At 54.7% G+C, this 18,377-nt stretch overlaps 1 protein-coding gene across 14 annotated transcripts in view; it reads right to left on the minus strand.

Moving 5' to 3' along the window:
* Window positions 1-469: 469 nt before the first annotated feature.
* Window positions 470-18,377, minus strand: part of TNS1 (tensin 1) — a 60,017-nt gene continuing 42,109 nt past the window's right edge. For 7 of the 14 annotated variants that reach the window (XM_051622855.1, XM_051622867.1, XM_051622861.1 and 4 more), the window contains 15 exons: window positions 17,486-17,664; window positions 17,076-17,214; window positions 14,574-14,666; window positions 13,655-13,690; window positions 10,313-10,487; window positions 8,816-9,684; window positions 7,384-7,470; window positions 6,618-6,749; window positions 6,108-6,200; window positions 5,599-5,676; window positions 5,425-5,496; window positions 5,177-5,345; window positions 4,860-4,928; window positions 4,479-4,511; window positions 470-3,420 (listed from right to left, as the gene is read on the minus strand). In XM_051622855.1, coding sequence (XP_051478815.1) covers window positions 3,276-3,420; window positions 4,479-4,511; window positions 4,860-4,928; window positions 5,177-5,345; window positions 5,425-5,496; window positions 5,599-5,676; window positions 6,108-6,200; window positions 6,618-6,749; window positions 7,384-7,470; window positions 8,816-9,684; window positions 10,313-10,487; window positions 13,655-13,690; window positions 14,574-14,666; window positions 17,076-17,214; window positions 17,486-17,664 — 2,369 coding nt within the window. In that variant the 3' untranslated portion in view covers window positions 470-3,275. The remainder of the gene's footprint in view (window positions 3,421-4,478; window positions 4,512-4,859; window positions 4,929-5,176; window positions 5,346-5,424; window positions 5,497-5,598; window positions 5,677-6,107; window positions 6,201-6,617; window positions 6,750-7,383; window positions 7,471-8,815; window positions 9,685-10,312; window positions 10,488-13,654; window positions 13,691-14,573; window positions 14,667-17,075; window positions 17,215-17,485; window positions 17,665-18,377) is intronic. The other 7 variants (XM_051622869.1, XM_051622866.1, XM_051622864.1 and 4 more) reach the window with 4 other exon arrangements.

An 18,377-nucleotide genomic window follows, 5' to 3' on the forward strand; every position in this document is an offset into this window, starting at 1 on the left:
CAAAAAGGGCACGTACAATAAATTTACACACTCAAAAAAAAAAATAATATATATATATATATATATGTGGGGAAAAGTGCGTTTTTAAGGATATCTTTGGCAAGAATATATGCAGTTCTTTGTGCAGGAAGGAGGGATGTGTTTGTGTGTGTGTGTGAGAGAGAGAGATACCATCCGGCTGCTGACGACGGCAGTGTGATTACAATGAAACATATGCTGGGCTTAACTCGTGCAAGCTTGAATCTCAAATACCATGACTGCATTTAAAAACCAAAGAAAAAAAAAACACAAAAAAAAACAACAACAAAGAGTCTTTTCTGTCCCTTTCGTAAAGAAAAAAATATCAACACTAGGTCCCCACCAGTCCCAGGAGCCAGGCAATCTTTAATACCAGCTGACGATCTCTACCAGGGACAGAAAGGGTAGTTACACCTACAAAAGTAACTTAGGAGATAAAGGGGGGGGGGGGGGGGTGGGGGGGGGGGCAAGTGCCTTTAAGGGAGCTGACAAACACCCGGCTACATCATTATATGGTGATTAAGCTCTGTGTTAAAAAAAGTATAATCATCAGATGACTTTGTTAGTGTTTGAGATTTGGATACGGTCTAAATCTTCAGGTAGTGGGTTAGTGGGGAAGCCGTGAGCGGCCCAGGGCCCAAAGCAAGCAGGATCTGCTGGGGTCAGCTTCTGCGTGACATCTCGGGGTGCTTAGATCTGCTTTGTTGGTACGGGGAGAAAATGAGGAATGGGAATTTCAAGCACCAGTTTCCAAGGCAGCAGATTAAAATAAAATTACATTATTATCATATCTTTCCTTAGCAGTGAGAAAACCAAGTCTGAAAAATAGAGGCTTTCAAAAAATATATCTTTATCTATCTATAAACACAGTGTTTTCTCTAATCGTTGAACGGCAGGGTGAGGAGATTACGGGTGAGATCATCTCTCATCTCACTTGAATTTCGCAGAAGGAGGGAATCTCTTTTTGGAAACATCAAAAATTAAAAGGTCTCCGCATCAGTGGGGTTGGGGAGCCAAGGAGGGGGGAAAGCCCCCCACCCAGAACCCTCCATCCCGCCACCATCTCACAACCAACTCCTCACTACACATCCTTTCACACTCGCTTCAGTCCATGAGTCCAGCCTCCGGGCGCCCACCCCACGTGCTCCCCCACGCACACACACACACACGCACACCGGTCACACACACGCCGCCCCAACATGGGGGGACCCCCGTGCCTCTTCCCCCATCCTTATTTTTCCTTGCAATGGATTATCTTTTAACGTGCAGGTGTTTCCCTGGGGCAGAGGAAGGGAGGAGGGATAGCAGATATAATGGGGGAGATATGATGCACAGAAAGCAATATGGCAAAAAATAAATATTTCCAGAGTGTAAATTCAACCTTTTTTTCCTCCATAAAATTTTGTTAGCTTACAGTATTTCATCAGTATAGCTCATATATATATTATAGTTATCAAGGCAAAGGCGGTCCAAGGGAGGTAAGCCTTCTGGGGTGGGGAGGGGGCTGCAGTGCTATGTTTCTAATTTTTGCCCCAAATAAACTATCTGGGCCACTTTGCACTGAAAACTTCTCCCAAAGAGCTCTCAGGGGGTATTTGCAGCAAAAAGCTCAGTAATGACCATTCCTCCCACCATGGACCTGCACGTGTGACTGAAGCATTCTCTGTACCCCCCCCTGAACCCAGCACTGCAGGGCTGGGACCTCTGCTTGCTGCCCTCCAACCACTGTCTCCCCCCACTGCAGTGGCACAGGGGCCCTTTGCCCCTTTCATGCCCCAGCTGGCCGTTCTCACCTCCTGAAGCAAAAGAGAAAAACCAAGGGCACCAAAGCCACTGCAAAACTACAGTGCAGCCACCAGCCAGCCGGTCTTGGGGGTACACACGTGCCGAGGAGGGTGGCTCTCAGAGGACCTGTCACCTCCCCACTGAGCCAAAGCTGCCCAGTGACCACAGATCCTCTCCTGTTTTGTTTGGGGTTTTTTTGTGGTTTTGTTTGGTGGGTTTTTTTAAATAATTTTCTTCCCTCTTTTTTTTAACGTGGCCTCCAAAATAAAAGGAGAAAAAAGCGCCTGAGATACTTGTAGTCATTTGCCTTTCGTGCAACTTGAAGGTCCATGCAATTCAAAAACCGCTTGCGCGTCTCCGAAGAGCGAGATGGGGGTAGCCACAGGTCTGCTGCTTCACACAGGGAACCCACCTGTGCCAGCATCTGCTATTATTATAATTATTATTATTATTATTACATTGTTTTTCCACCCCTTCTGTTTTGGTTTTCTTTTGTGTTAAGAGAACACGTGACAGGCCGCAGGAGAAAATTGCCAAAGAGGACTAGTGATGGGAGGGCAAAGGGGAAGACAAGGAGGAAGCGATTTTCTGCATCCTCCCAGGAGGCTCCTAAGGAGCATCGGCCTTCCCAGGCGTAGGGTGGCAGAAGCCCCCCCCCACACCTCCCCATGAGCTGAGGGGCACAAGCACCCCCGGGGAGGTGGGGAAATGCCATGACACCCCTTTCTGGGTGGACTCACAATAGCTCACCTGAGACCGACACTGGGGTCTAGGTCAGCAACAGAGGTCAGCCCACCTCCAAGCTCTCCAGGAAAGGGAAGGCTCAGGACAAAGCCCCCCATGCCCCCAGTAAGTTGCCAGGCAGCTGAGAGGTTTTGGGAAAAGTGTGGGGGCTGGTGATGACCCTCTGCTACAGCCAGGCAAGGGAAAGTTTCCAAGGGCATCTACTCCAGTATCCTGCAGATTCAGCCCAAGTTATCTCCTACAGGTTGTTTCAAACATGCAGCAGATGTTCACCAATGGAGCTGCTGGAGCTGAGCTTCTTCCACGGGTTTTGCCAGTTGTCTCTTTTTTTTTCAGATGGAAAACACCAGTCATGGTCCCACGTTCCATCCCAAGTGGATGTCACCGCTCAGGACCGTGATGCTGAAAGCTGGGAACATGCCTCTTGCTGCCACCTTTTCTTGGGTCACCTTCCAGGCACTGGGACGTGATGCATCCTGTCTGGCGTGGCTTTGTGGCTTTAACGTAGGTGCGTGGCTTTGGTTCCTCTATGTGTGTGTGTTTGGCTTGTGTTGAGTTTTTAGGGGTTTCGTTGGGGTTTTTTTTTGTTATTTGCTGTTTTCCTCCAAAATTCCAACCCTTTTCCCCCCCAATTCACTTCCCTCTCCCACAATGCACTTCCTCGCACTCCTTCTCGGATCAGCTCCAAGTCCTTCTCCAAAATTCAAGGATCACCCGCAAGCACCAGCTCATCTCTTCTGGCTGGAGCCAAGCATGACCCTGGAGACAAAGTTGACAATGGCTGCAGCTGGCTGGTCTGGGTCTAGCTCAGCAAAGAGGTGGCAGATGTTGTCTGTGGTGCTCCCTTGCTTTCTGGCCACAAAGCCAAAGAGCCTGGGTGGGGAGAAGGAAAGAGACTCAGTGAGGTTTGCCAATGTTGCTCACCCAAGGAACACTACCACCCTCTCCCAGGATGGTCTTGCCCACCTTTCCATCTTTAACATCCACCTTGTACAACACAGAGGGAGACATCCCAAACCAGCCTGTATGAAGATCCACCTACTCTTCCCTTTGCTGTGGTTTCTCTGGAGGCCAGCACTGCATTTCCATAATTTCTTGGCCAAATCTCCCTTGCTCTGACCATCTCTATCACCCTCCTCTAGATCGTTCCTAAAAAGGGACCTTCCAGATGACAACATTGCCTTGGTTTTAGGGATGACTCTTGACATCACAGAGGTGTGACAGGCTGGCTGTTGGGGTAGACCCTCTATGAGAAGAAGGACATGTGGGGACACAGGGAGCTGGGTGAGACCATGTGGTTATTTCTGACTGTCTCTCCCCAAATGAATAAAATGTCCCTTCCCCCTTTTTTCTTTTTTTCTTCTTTTTTTTTTTTTTAATTAGAACGTGCAAACTCAAGTTATAAATACAGGGGAACAGAATGTGAGACAGGCCCAGGCTGTGGCATTTCTAATTGGAGAGGGGAAATATCCCAGCAGCTGGACATCCTAATAAAAACCCCTTTGCTAACACAATGGCTAAAATTAGTGGGAAATGGCCTCTGGAAATGGGCTCAGCTGGCAGCTCTGGACTCCTGTGGGTCAGGACAGGGAGGACAGGAGGAAAGGGAAGAGCCGGCCCATGGCTCACATGCCATTAGCATGACCCCCAGCTCTGCTCCATGAAATGGCTCCCACTGACTCCACTGGGAGAACTTCCAGTAAGGCCAATTCAGCAAGGGTCACACCTGCTCTGATCAGGAATTTGGGGCTGGAAAGATGCTTCCTGAGTACCAAGGACTATGGTCTCATGCTTGACTGAAACGTTCCTGCAGAGCGGAACTGAGTTCATCTCATGCTGTCCTGCATGAGACGTCTCCTAGCCAATGCTCAAACGGAAGCAGAAGCCACCCTGACAGCAGCTGGGAGGAACTGATCACAGAAAGTACTTACTTGGCTGGGCCACTGCCATCAGTTTTAGTCCACCTGCAAAGAGAAAGAGGTGTAAGGGTTGATGCCTCTTGCACCTCAGAGAAACGGGGCCACGACGGGGTTACCACACCAATACTGGAGGGCCAGCCTGACTCTGTACAGGCTTGGCTCTATGGGAAAACCCAGATGTGCCCCTTGCCTAGCATGAAGATGCTTGAAGACAGAAAGAAGTCACCAGAAGAAGCTGGTATTGCCCCACAGTATCCATGGGGACCCTCCATCCCAGCCCTTTGAGGGAGCAAGAGGGATGGAGCAAGCAAAGATCCTGCTCCAAGCAGCCTAGGGGCTTGGAGGAGGGAAAGAAGCCAGGGATATGCGCTCCCCTCAGGTTAAGGCACTCACTTTCGCTCCTGGGGGTCCAGGTCACAGAAGGTGACAGTGTTGAGGGGGTAGTGGCGTCGGAAGAACAACCTGAAACACAAGGCAGAGAGAATCAGGGACAGGGAGCCCCAACCACTGCCCCATCACAGCCCAGCCTCACCAGCATAGAGGACACTCCCATAGCTCTCCCCTAGGATGCTCCAGGAGTCAAGGACAAAGCCCAGCCCCTGCTCATGACAAGGCTCATGTGACCCCAGGGATGTCCTTCACCAACACACTCCCTGGGTAACAGCTCCATTGGCTTTGGGAACCCAGAGACGTGGCCATGGGGGTCTTACTTCCTCTGGTTGTCCGTTAAGGTGATGCCTTGTGCAGAGACTTTGAAGTGGACGATGGTAGCAGTAGGTGTGGGGTCAGCCACCAGCGTCTCAGCAACGGCCTTTGCAATGGCCTGGGGGCCCGTCAGTGACTCCATCTCCACCGAATTGATGAAGAGGACATTGCAGGCTGGAAAGGGAGACAACAGGCGTGGGGTGAGCCACTGCTTCAGGTCACATTCACCCCATGGCAGCCCCTCTCTACTCACCCGCACCCTGTTTGAGAAGGTCTGTGGCTGAGTTGGTGGCCGAAGCAGTATCTTTCTTTTCCTCCATGGGATCTAGAAGAGATGGGATGTTATTGCTGCTCCCTGCTTGGAAACCTACCCTGTCCCAGGCAGGCTTTTGGGGCAGAGGCACAACCTTCTGGCCATGGCTCTTACCTCGGTCAGGAATGACAAGTTTGCAGGGCAGGGCCAAGGGCATGATGGAGTGCTGGTAAACCAGAGCTGAGAGGCAGCCTGCGGAGAGAAGGAAGATAGTCAGCATGGGTCTGAAGACACAGTTTTCCCCGGTGTTAGGCCACTGTTGCTCCAGGTGGATGGGAACAGGCTTTTGGTGGGTTTCTTGGGAAGAGGTCCTCGTGCAGCACAAAGAAGCACAGTAGCCATGGGATAACTGGAACAAGAGGAGCCCCTGCCTGCCACCCTGTCAGCAGCATAATTTGTCCTAACATATATACATACATACCTGTGCACATGAGCACATCTGTGTGCACTCATGAGTGTGCATGACCCCAGAGGCTCCAAATGCACACAGGACTCAGTTATGTGCAGACAAGAGGTAGAAACAGAGGAGGGGGCTCTCCCAGATAGTCTGCTTGACAACCTAGCAAAGGCAAGGCTCTCCCAACCCAAGCCTGTGTGTGGGAAGCACACTGGGGGGCACTCACCAAAATTTGGCTCGTTGGGGCATCCTTTTAGTTTCACACCCCGCGGGCTGGTCTCAATGAGGAAGTGCCTCACCAGCTCGTTGGTGATGTCTCCTGGGAAGAGACAAGATGTTCTCACATCACAGCCACTCCACTCCCCCTCCAACACTGCAGTCCCACGTGGAAACCAGTGCTCCAGCTTGAGGGAGGAGTCTCTGACACTCTGCACACCCACCTGAAATCTGGCCCTTTGCACAGGGTCAACCCCAAGCCAGGCTCCCCCATGGTGTTGGTGGGCCAGAGAGGCTGTGCCCGTTTCACCAAGCCAAAGCCCAAAATGTAGACGCCCCTGAGCCCTCCACAGCTCAGGGCCAAGGGTGTCTGGTGCTTCCCCATGCCCTGGGAGGGAGGGATCCTGCCACATCAGCACATACCCAAGGGCATGACTGTCTCAGCAGACCCAGCTGCCTGCTTGCCCCAGACGAACGATGGAAAGTATCTCAGCGTGGGATGGAGAAGGGCACACAATACCTTTCTTGTTCTGCTGCATGACTGTGGGAGGCGGAGAAGCTACTTTCATGGCGAGGCCGTAGGCTCCCCGGAAGGAGTGGCTGTCTCGGATGATGAAAGCCCCTGGCTCCTTGTCCTTCAGCAGCGCAATGGCTGCAGGAGAGAACAGCAGACCTCAGAGCTGGCACAGCGAGAGCCGACCAGCCCACCAAAACCAGCAGGTGTGGGTTGGGATGGGGCATCCCAGCTCTGTGGCCTACAACCAGACACCATGACATTGCTGTTCCCCATGCACATATGGATAGGCATCTCAAGTGGGTCTGCAGCCAGGCAGGGCCTTATCTTCTCCTGTGCCTCTGCTGCCCTGTGCCTTGCTTGCCCAGATCTGAGCAACCAAGAACTGGAGAGGAGGCACGGACCAAGGATCAAATGCTTGGCTCTGAAGGCACCTTGCCTCCTTCTTGCTTTCCCCTCTTATTTTAGCCATGTCTCCAAGACCCCTTTGAGCCCTCTCAACACAAGATCTGAGTGCTTTGCACCCCAAAGTGCATAGATCCACTGGTGGGGACCAGTGTTCCTCCACCAAGAGGGAGGTTTAAGGAGCCTGCAAGCCTGCAGCTAAGCTTCAAGCCCCCTCTGCCATGGTTTGAGCATCCACAATCCACCTCCACTCCTAATCCAGCCCCTAAAGGAAATCCTCACTAAGGATCCCTGAGTTCCCAGATACCCCCCAACTCCTGACTGTGACTCACTTGACCATATACTTTGCCCTGTGCCATCTACCCACCTTGCTCCCTGGAGATCTCCGGTTTGTACCAGTACTTGGAAGTGTCCTGCACAAACTTGACATTGGCACGAGTCTCAGGGCTGATGTCTGCAAGGAAGGAAAGAGGAGAAGGCAAAAAAAGCTAAGAGATGCTGTATCTAAAACACCAGGTGAGGTTTCAGCAAATCCAGTTAAAGCACTGACCTCTTCTCAGCCCCAACACATTGTCTTAACCTCAACCCAGTCCTCTATATGCAGGTAGGATGATCACCACCTAGAACTTATGGGGCTGTTGCACATCTAAAGCTAAACCCAAACACAAGGGCCCTCAAAGGGCTTGTGCATGGAACAAGTCTCCTGGTCACACAGGCAGAGACAAAATGGGAATTTGTCATTTAAAGGGGAGCTGGCCAGGTGAAATGAAAGCTGTTGGAGAAAAGAGCTAGTCCAGGAGGTACTGGGGAGATCCCCTGACTTCAGAAGACCTTCACTGCTCTCTAATGTTCCTGATTTGGCTCATCCATCTCAAAAAAAATTCTTAACCTTAACTTTAATCTGTGCAAAGGAACTGCAAAGGTCAACCTACCCTTGGAAATGCCATCCCCAGCCCCAGCCCAACCCTGCCTCATTTGCTGTCCATCAGTGGTTTGCTCCCAACAGGAGCCAATCCTCCAGCCATGGAGTCACCACTTTGCTCAGGCAAAGTTTTCAACCACCTGCTTTCCAAAAACAACTGAGCAAACAACCTAGTGGGCCAGATAGCATCTCTGCTGGAGACATGTTATCAGCTCTCTGCAATCTGGTCACCTTCAGAGAGGCGGGGGGCTCACTCCCCCGCCCAGCCCACTTGTTGCTCATGCTTCCCCTCTGGGAGATGTCCCCAGCCATGGCAAGTCATGGGCCTAGGTAGGCGCCAGTGTGCCCACAAAGGGCTGCCCACTCGGCAGCAAAAGCAGCCTGGCAGTCGGAGCCACTGCTGCCCCATGGCATTATTCCCCTCATCCTATCAGTCCGATCTTGGCGTCACTGAGGTGTCCTGTAACGGGAGACGATGAAGACTCTTCCAGGCGTGGCAGCACCTGGGGCATGGCACACCATCTGAAAGGAGGAGGCAGTGCTGCAGCAGAGTCTTGGCAGGGTAAAGCCTGCCAGGAACAGGGCTGGGAGGTCAGCACATCCCCACAGCAGAGAAAAGCTGCCTCCGGTCTCTTTGATCTCCCTGTACACAACTCTGGGTGCTGTTTACACCAGCAATATCGGGTCAGTGCTTTTCCTGTTTGGATTCACCAGAAAGTGCAGGAAATAGCCCGAGCCCTGGTAGTGCTGCCGGTTTGCAGATGGACAGGAGGGGTAAATCAGGACACTGTTGCAACCCCTTCCCTGCTGGCCAGTAAGGAGGGGAGAGCCCTAGACAGACCAGAGGGACACAAGAACCTCCGAGAGCATCCCTTACCTGGCATGGAGAACTTGGAGAAGTCTGGTAGGGTGTGGGAGAAGGTAACAGTGCTCCCACAGCTGGGGCTGGACATGCCACTGGAGAGGGGCGAGGATGCCTTGCCGTTGATGGTGGCATAGTTGGGCAGGCTGTTGGAGCGGTCCCCAGCTGACATCCGCCGCTTCTCAGGCAGCGCAGGCTGCGGCGTGGGGCTGCCCTGGTGGTAGGCAGCCGAGTCCGGGGAGGAGGAGTGCGGTGTGCTCGTGCCGGGGTAGTACGCCGGAGAGACAGGGAAGGACGGCGTGGAGGGAGGCTGGTAGCCAGAGGAGCTGCTCTGCCGAGACAGCGTTTGGTGTCTCTCCTCCAGGCTGGGGTAGCCATACAGAGGGCTGCCAGGGGGCACAGCCGCCATGGCTTGATGTCTGGCCAGACTGGGGCTCCCTGGTGGGACCACCAGGTTGCCCTGGACCACTGTGGCGTGTCTGCCCAGCCCGGGACTGCCCGGAGCACCGCTCACGCTGGGATTGACAGCTCTTCGGCCGAAGCCAGGGCTGGGCGGCGTGTTGGTAGCCACTGTCCGGTGCAAGGCACGGGGGCTCCCCGGCAGCACATGGGCTCCCACCATGTTGACCTGCGGCTGCGCCCGAGCTTGGGGGTCTGGCTGGAGGCCGGCTCGGCCATCAGGGTAGTCGGGGCTGTTGTACGTCAAGCCCGGTACCCCACCTTGGACCATTGCAAAGGAAGATGGAGACGAGTTTTGATAGCTGCTGTGAGCAGAGGGCATCTGCGAGCCAACAGGCGATCGATAAATAGGCTCAGCCGAGGTGTGGGGAGGTGTAACCGTACTGTGGGGGCTACCCTCTGATGGGTAGCTGCGGAGAGAGGCCCTGAGGAGAGATAAGAAGGAGGATTCAGGTCCATGCCTCACTCCTGCTGCTGGCTGGCACCCTCCTTTGAGTGGTGCACAGGGAAACTGAGGCACGGCACCAGCCAGCTGCTTAGTTGCTCAGAGGCAACAGTGGGATGGTTCCTGCCAGCTGCATGAAAGCAACTGGAGGCAGCTTTAGCTGCCCCATGCATCCTATTTCCTTCTCAAAATATGACCTTCTGGGAGACAGAGCCTTTTTCCAGCTCCTCTCCTAGCAGAATGCTCAGTTCATTCCTCCCTGCCAGCCTCTCCACGTGAGCTAGCACAGGACAACCCATGGGCAGGGTGGAGAGATGACAGGGACAATGACTCCATCACACCATAGGGCATCAGTGCTCAGCCAACCCAGGGCTAGAGGCTAGCACAGACCCCAGCAAGATGCTGCCAAAGGACAGTGACCACCACCAGTGATGCAGCTTTGTATCCTGAGGACAGTGAGCCACATGGTGAGCCAGGACCTCCAAACTCTTCATGAGGAGACAGGGGTCCTTGCAAAGACAACTTCCAAGTAGAAGCAAGCCTGTGCACACCAGGCAGGGTTCATCCCTGGTCCCACCAGTCCCCAGGACCTTCAACCACTGCCTTACCCGTCCACGCTGTGAATAGGGCTGCTGGTGGAGATGGGGCTGGGGGCAGTGAAGGAGTTGGCAAAGGTGCCATTCCTGGCAGGCACCTCTGGGCCCCCGGGCTGGGTGGCAGGCAGGGTTCCTCCCCTGCCCGTCGTGGCTGTGCGGGCCACTGACTCAACGTAGCTCCTGGGCTCTGCAGCAAAAGAGAGGGGGAAATGGATGAGCCCACAGCTCCCATGGGAAAGGAGTCATACCCTTCCTGGTATTCCCATTTCAGCCAGTGAACATGCCTGAGCTGAGCTCCTCCAGCTGCACATTTCCCCCAGTCCCCCTTCCCCCAGGGCTTGTGCAAAAACACATCTGGCTGATCTGGGTCTTTAGGTAGCTTCAACAGATGCTGAAGACCCTGGCCAGGGCACAATGAGTAGGGGCTGTACCCACTCCCCTTCCCAAGGTGACCAGAGCACGTGGGACCTTGGCCCCTTCCCCAGCCACAGCCCCTCCGCCCTGCTCTGAGCCAATGTCCCTCTCTGCCCGGGATGCCACACAGCACACGTCGTGCTCCCTGCTCATCCCCAGCCCTAAAAATAGAGCCAGTGACTCTGTCCAGCCTGCACTGACTCACGCGGGGCTGACGACGATGCCCGGCAGCCCCTGCCCAGCACAGCCCACCTCTGCCAGCCATCTTCAGCAGCCAGCCATCCCCAGCAGCAGACTAGAGAGAAGCTCCAGCTATTTCCACTGCAGTATCCAACACTCTCACTCCCAGCCCAGCTTGAAACCGGAGCCCATGAGCACAACCAAGACAAGCAATTTTCTGTGAAGCTGCCGAGCTGTCCCATGCCAGGAGCAGCAGGCTGGGCTGGCTGTCACCAGAAACAGCAGCCACTAGACCCAGCCCTCCCTCTGCTACCTGCTCCATCCAGGCTGGTCCCTATCCCTACAATAGTCCCCACAGCCTCCAGCTCCTTGCCAAAAGTTGCACCAGATGAAGGGACTGCAGCTTCAGCCCCATCCTCCTGTGCCCCTGCAGCTGTATCACACCTTGGCTGGCACATGCCACCAACTGCCTCCATGCAGGGGCACAACACCCTAAGCAAAACCCACCAGTGTCAAACGCTAATGGCTGGGCAACCTTGCAGATCCCTGGTTTCAGACTGGCCATGCCTGAGACATGCTCTGCTGTAGTAATTAGCATGACAAACATTATTATCATTATTATTAGTCATAGCAGCTGGGCTCCGGCTAAGCCTGCCTGCAAGGCAGCCTGCTCACAGCCAGCAGCACCAATGTGCAACTCTGTGTTCAGTGCCTGACCAGGAGACTGCAAGGAAAAAGACTGTCACAGGTCCCCCTCCTTTGCCACCAGTGTCTGTGCTCTGTCCACCTGCAGACAGGGGACGATCTGTCCATCCCTCAGGCTGATGCCCCTGCACAGCCCTCCTCGACTACCCCAGGAAAGATATGAGACAAAACCAGACCAAGGACCTCAACATAGGCTGGGTACCAGCCTCCAAGGCAGGGCACGCAGCTTTGAGCAACAGGGACAAGGCACTGCCCAGAGGGACGCCCAAGGCAGCTGTGAGAAACTCATCGCCACTTAGGTAATTAAATTAATTTCACAGCTACTCAATTTTCTCCCCCAGCTCCCCACCCCAGACTAAAATTAGCCAGACAGTACATATGAGTCAGCCTGCAAGAGGTTAAGACCAAACGGCTGCAAAAATGTCAGCTCCTCCTGCGAAGGTGGGGGCTGAAGCAAGGCAGGAGGCCGAGCCTCAGGCAGGAGGGACAGCCCACCAGGGAGCTCGTGTACAAGCCACAGCGAGGTGTGTGACCCTGGGCATGTGTTCAAGTCCTCTGGTTCAATACGGGGAAAAAAGAAAGAAGGAAAAAAACTGAAGTTTCAGGCAGGGTTCTTTTAGGTTAAAAAAAATCAGATCTTGTCTCCTAGTATGTTTTTGGAAGAGACTCTGGAGACGGGAAGACAGTGGAAGAATAGAAAGGCCTTGAGTCACCAAGGGGTGGGCAGTCATCCGAGAATCCCAAATCCGAGCAGGGCTGAGCTGCAGACAGAAATCCTCAGCGCTGCGACTGCACCGGCCTGTTTTAAAGCCTTCTTGGAGATGGCAGGCAGGCCCTGAGCTCCTGTGCTGCCAGAGCATCCCCTGGTCCCAGGAGCAGCTGAACAGAGACCAGAGAGGCAAGGATCCTCCTGGAGCACATGACTGAATGCAGAAGGTATTAAGCCAAAGCTTGGTTAAGCCAAAACACCCGTCCCTGCTCAGGACTTGGGATTCAATCCCTCAAAACCATCATGTTATCCAAGAGGAAGAAGGACAGAAGCAGGGCAAAAGGCTGCTGATGGCCATTCAGCCTGACAAGTGTGGGATCACCAGACATCCTTGAATGTACCCACAAAGTCCTAGCTGAAAAATTCTCTCTGGGAACAGAACATTTTATTCAAGCAAAAACTTCCTCTGGTATTACACAATATTCAGGTTTGGGTTATGTGCATTTTGAGGAAATCTGGAGCAGAAATGCTGATGGCTCCTGGGGCTGCAGGAAGTGTCGCAAACTCACTGAGAAGAGTCATCCTCTCCCCAAAACCCATCTTGAACACATAGTTCCCCATCCCAGCCCCGGGGGCCCAAAATTTCATTAAAGAAGAAAGCAAAACCACCAAACAACTGTTAGATAGCAGGCGGCTCTCCAAGAAATCACAGCCACTCCCGAAGCTTCCATTCCCTTGGAAGATATTCCACCCCAGAGCCTGCAGTGCCCCCACAATCAGCAGGAGCCACCCCCCAGCTCAGTCCAGTCCTCAGCATCCCAGGAGAGGCACAACTCAGGGATGGGAGAGGTGGGAGGAATGTGGGCAGCCTCCTGGCTGGCGGAGGATGCACTGGTGGCCTCTGAGCCTGGTGACCTTTTGTGCTGCACTTTGGTTTATTTTCGATCCAAACAGCAGCAGCAAAGCCAGAAGAAGAGGGCAGGAGCCCAAAACCGGGGCTTCTGCTCCCAGCCACCCCCCAGGCTCATCTGAAGCTGGCTGAAGCACTCCTGGCATGCTGCCAGTGAGGATGCCATGCACCAACAAAGAGATCTCAGCCCCCATGGATGATCGCCACCCAATGTGACAGACATCCAGCTCCAATTTGGACATTAGGGAAGCCAACCACAACACAAGGCATGACGTTCTCTTCCTCAAAAGGCAGCAGCACCAGCAAGACTCAGGCTCCCACATCCCTGGCGTCCAGAACAAGGGAAAGTTGCTGGCACAGACAGACGGAGCCTGCTCTAAGCAACGGTCATTAGGGATTAACATGGAAGAGACAGAGAAAGAAAATGCTTTCTTACCTTCTTCAGAGCCACCACCCACCTCCCCTTCTAGCTCTGAGAGACGGAGGGGCAGGAGAGCAATAGGAGCGGGAGAGGAAGAAGGAAGGTGCAAGACAGAAAGAAAGAGAAATCTGAGTTAAGCAGCTTTGACTTACTCAGGAAGAGGCACACAGAGCACAAGAGAGCCCCACACCTCCCCAACACTGCACCTCAAACTGGGCTCCTGGTCATGGAGGTCCACCTAGGCATCCCAGAGATGATGACCAAACCCCAAGAGGCTGGTTTCATTTGGGAAAGGGGAGCAGTGGGAAGCCAGCATGAAGTGCTGGTCCAAGAAACCCAGCAAGCTCCAAAAAAGTACCAGCTCACCCTTGGGGGCAGAGTGAGAAGGGTCTCACTGAGTGGGCTCAGCTGGGTTCTGAGAAGCTTACACTCAGCCCTGAGATGACCAGGAAGGGGTCCTGCATGCTAGGGAGCAGCAAGGTCTGGCTTGACAGGCTGCTCTGGGACATGTTCCCCAGAACAGTAGGGCCTCTGCACCCAGGGACTGCTCTCCAGGATGGAGAGGGGTCTGGATACTGTTCCAGCTGACAGGCTTGGCTCCCAGAGAGCAAACCTTCTCCAGCTGTGCTGGGGAGGAGAAGGGATGGAGGGGCTGAGGGAGGGAGGAGTATGGGGCTGGAGAGAAGGCAGGACCCTGGAGTTTTCCAGCCTCCACCACCAGAGACCCTGATGGGCTGAGGCACCCAGGACAGCCACCAATATTTTCCACTCTCACACAGTCCCAGAGTGTTCCATAGGAGATGACAAGGACCCTAGGTCTACCTGGCCACAAAAGGGAGGCAAAAGTACCTTCTCCAGCTGGGGGACCCTTCCAGGAATACCCTCAGGGACAATTCCCCCCATGCCCACGTGCAGCCTCCATGTGCACACTCACCTCCCACTGGATGCAGCAGGATCTCGGCTGGGTTGTGGGGTTTCAGTCCCAGCGCTGAGAGCGGGGTCTTGGCCAGACCAGGGGGAGAACGCACTGTTGGCACAGGGGACACAAGAGTGTTAATGGAGGGGTGGGAGATGAAGCTTCAGAAAGGCTGGAGCTGTTGCTGCCCAGGGGTTCAGAACCCCCATGACCCATTGCACCCACCAGCTGCAATCGGGAGCTGCCAGGAAGAGCCCTTGTGTGAAGCAGCACCCCAGGGAAGGGCACCAATCCCCTTCTCCACCTTGGGATGTGCACAGGGTGGGAGGTGCCTGGGAACAATCAGTCTGTCCCATCGCAGGGCTGGCAGGATTGAGAAAGGGGACAATTCCCACTAGGGCAGGCCCAGACCACATCTCCCAGCAGCATCTACACAAGGCAATGGTCTTACCATAGGCATGAAGCCCCTTTCATTGCTCCTGTGCAAGCAGCTGCCCCCCACCCCAGCACTCCCAAACCTTAACCTCCCTCTGCTGATCCCCACGTCTGGCTCAGCTGGGACCTGGCTGTGCCAGAGCAGCTCATCCCCTCCACCGTAGGGGCAGCAGGACTGTCAAAAAACGCCCTGCCCTCCAGACCAACTCAATGGATGAGCAAGGATGTCCACATAGAGCATGGTTCCCTGAGGGCTGGCAACACACACTTGGGGTCTATACCCCTAGGTCCATACATACATACCAGGAGAAGCTACATATGTATGTATGGCTATGCTATGAATACACCAGCAGTGCAGGGCAGCAGGGTTTCACATGGTAGGGCTTCACAGGGCAGGATGGTCCTCCCCAAGCCATCTGCATCTCCTCTCACCTCCTGCTCCCTGAGTTTGACCCATCTCCCTGACGCTATGTCTCCTGGCAAGAAAACTCCAGGTCTCATCCCCAGCAAGAGGGACCAGAGGGTACATGCCTCCATCAGCATGAACTGGTGGCACGGGATCCATGCCAAGGCCGGGAGGCGGAGGGTGGTGGGTGGTCTGGGGGAAAGCCAGACCCTCACCCTGAGGCCAAGTGGCCCCTGGCAGCCTGGGGCTGGAGCAGCTGAGCAGCTGAGTCCCTGGGAAACCGAGAGGGCAGCGCTTTCCCTGGTGGCTGGGTGTATGATTTCCTCAAATCTGGTTGGCCGCAAGCTCACATCTCTGCTGGCTGATGAGCCATGGAGTCCTGCAGGGGCTAGGAATTCCCCTGGGACCGAAATCTGCCCATGAAGGGGAATCTCTTCTGCATTCTCCCTTGGGGCACTTTGGTGAAGCCTGCAAGCTGCAGCTTCAAACTTTCCAGGCCTCCCCAGCTGGCTCTGAATAAGAAGCACTGCCTCCGAGCCACAAGCCACGTCCCTGGCCAGGCTGTTCCTGTTACCTCTGTGAGTGATTCATCCCCCAAAACAAGCCACTCTCCCACAGCCAAGGAGCTGCTGCCCCGGGGCCAGACTTCCTGGGTCCCTGAACAAGGGGGCCATTTCCAAGCTGCCAAATGCCCCAGGGACACTCCCACACTCCAGTCACTGCATCCCACGACACAGGGCTCAAAAGTCAGTGGATTGCAGGAGAGAAACAGCAACCACTCAGGAGGAAACAGACTCAAATCCCATGGGCTGAGCTATGGGGGCCTGAGGTCCCATTGCAACAAGGACGTGGCATCAGAGGGGGCTGCATCCAGCCTGAGCATCCTCAGCCCTAGAGCATCCCTCAGCATTCAGCCTACAAAAGTGATCTGGGGGGTAGAGGGGAGGCTGCCACCTTTCTGATCGGTTTCCCAGTTGACTGGCTGCTCTGTTGCACTGGTCCAGCCCAAGTCGTGCTGTGCCAATGTAAGGCTGCTCACTGGGGTTCATCGCTCAAGCTGGTCACACAAACCCGGTCCACACAAAACCACCATGACTGTGCAGTTGGGTTTAGTCAGAAAGAAAGCATGTTGTGCCAGAGGAGAAGAGACAGGCTGCATGCAAAGGGCTGGCACCTCCCAGCCTTATTCCCCTCCTGCCCTGGAAACAGTGAACAAGAAGTGGCACAGAGTGTAAGGGTCTGCCCTGAGCCCCCTCCTGGTCTTCAGTCCCCCCAGCCTCCCCGCAGCTCGCCTGCTACTGCAACCTCACTGCCCTCCTTGCCATGCTGGTAGGAAAGATAGGGAGATGCAGGACTGGGACAGGGTGAAAGGATGCTGCCTTTCAGACCCTGCCTCCCTCCTTATCCCGCCTTGGGATACCATCCAAGAAATGCCCCAGTGAGTGAAGGGTGGGGAAAAAGCCAACAAGAGGGTGCCAAGCATGGGACACTGATAGCAGTGGGATGCTGACAGAAGAGTGGAGAGGTGGGATGCACAGGAGAGAGAAAGATGAAGAAAGAAGAGTGATTAAAGTGGTGGTGGGTGTCTGGAACCCAGAGCTGTCTGACCCTTGGCGAACATCTGGCTTGCCTAGAGCCACCCTCTGAGCCCCTCCACCTCCCGGAGCCGCGGCACTTACAGGAGTTGGAGTAAGGGGTTTGTGGCGAGACAGGGAAGGCTGGGGTGGGGGGAGAAATCTCACCGCCGCTGGAGGGTGGGCTGGTGGGGGAGGCACCCTCCATTTCTTCAAAGGCTTCCTTGTAGCTGTGGAGGTGAGGCTGTGGGAGAGTAGAAGAAAAGGTCAGTCCCATCCCTACACTGGGCACACACCTTCAGGACACCCTGAAGGGAGAATAGAGAGGGCAAGGGGAAGGTTTTCACCTCCTCCTTGCTAACTATCACCACCGCCACCAAAAAGCATCATTGACTCCCAACTCTCCAAGATGCCATAGGCGCTAAAAGTCCCATACCCCTCTCCAAGCCTTCTCCCTCCTTGGAGGCAGTTACACCCCACCAGCCACTCCAGCACCCCACTGAGCCTCAACACACCTCTTTGGGCCTCCCTCCAGGGTTGGCCGCGATGGTGCTAACAACCTCAGGTGAGAGGACGGTGGGGCTGCGGGGCGAGCTGGGCTCAGGCGAGCTCTTCTCATAGTGGCTGTCACTGGGAGTCCGCTTGCGGGCAGGGACGGTGCTCTCCTCCAGTGGCTTCTCCCGGTTCTGCACCCCTGCAGGGCAAGCACAGAGTGAGAGATGGGTGAGGAGGCACCAGCTAAGACGGGGACCAGCAGGAGACACTCCAGAGCTGATCCGAGAGGTCTCCCTGGGACCATGTGCCACAGAGGGGGCTCTGCCCAGCAGAGATGACAGCTTCAGCCCTCACCTACATTAACCCCCAGACGAGCACTGTCAGTTTTGAGCTGGAGCAGATATACCCTACAGCAGTGGCCCTGGGCCAAGCAAAAAAGCATGGCAGAGTTGTTGCTAGTGTCTGCATTGCTGCATAATCCCTCCCAAGCACCTCAAGTTTCGAGCTCAGGGACAGCATCCCCCGGTACTAGGTGCAAGGGGCATGAACATCCTACAAGCAGCCCAGCAAGCCAGCCTAGCCCCATCAACCAGGAGAAGGGGACACTGCCTGCCCCTGCCCTGCAGAGCTGGCGAGAACCAGGATGTCCTATAGCATCACACTGGGAAGGGGCCAAATTCCTCCACACGAGGGTGGCTGCATTTGGGTGCATCCCTGCTCCCACATCTGCATGCAGCTTCTACCACAGCAGTGGAAAAAGCCCATTTCTGTGAGTCCCCAAGGTAGAGGGAGCACAGGGTCAGAACGAAGGACTCTCAACAGAGGAATGGTGCAGGGAACTCCCAACAAATCACTGCTGATTTCCTGCCCCCAGCACAAAGCCTTCCTAAAAGGGCAGATTGGCATCTTCTC

Source organism: Apus apus, chromosome 6 (assembly GCF_020740795.1).
Source record: "Apus apus isolate bApuApu2 chromosome 6, bApuApu2.pri.cur, whole genome shotgun sequence".
NCBI lineage: Eukaryota > Metazoa > Chordata > Aves > Apodiformes > Apodidae > Apus > Apus apus.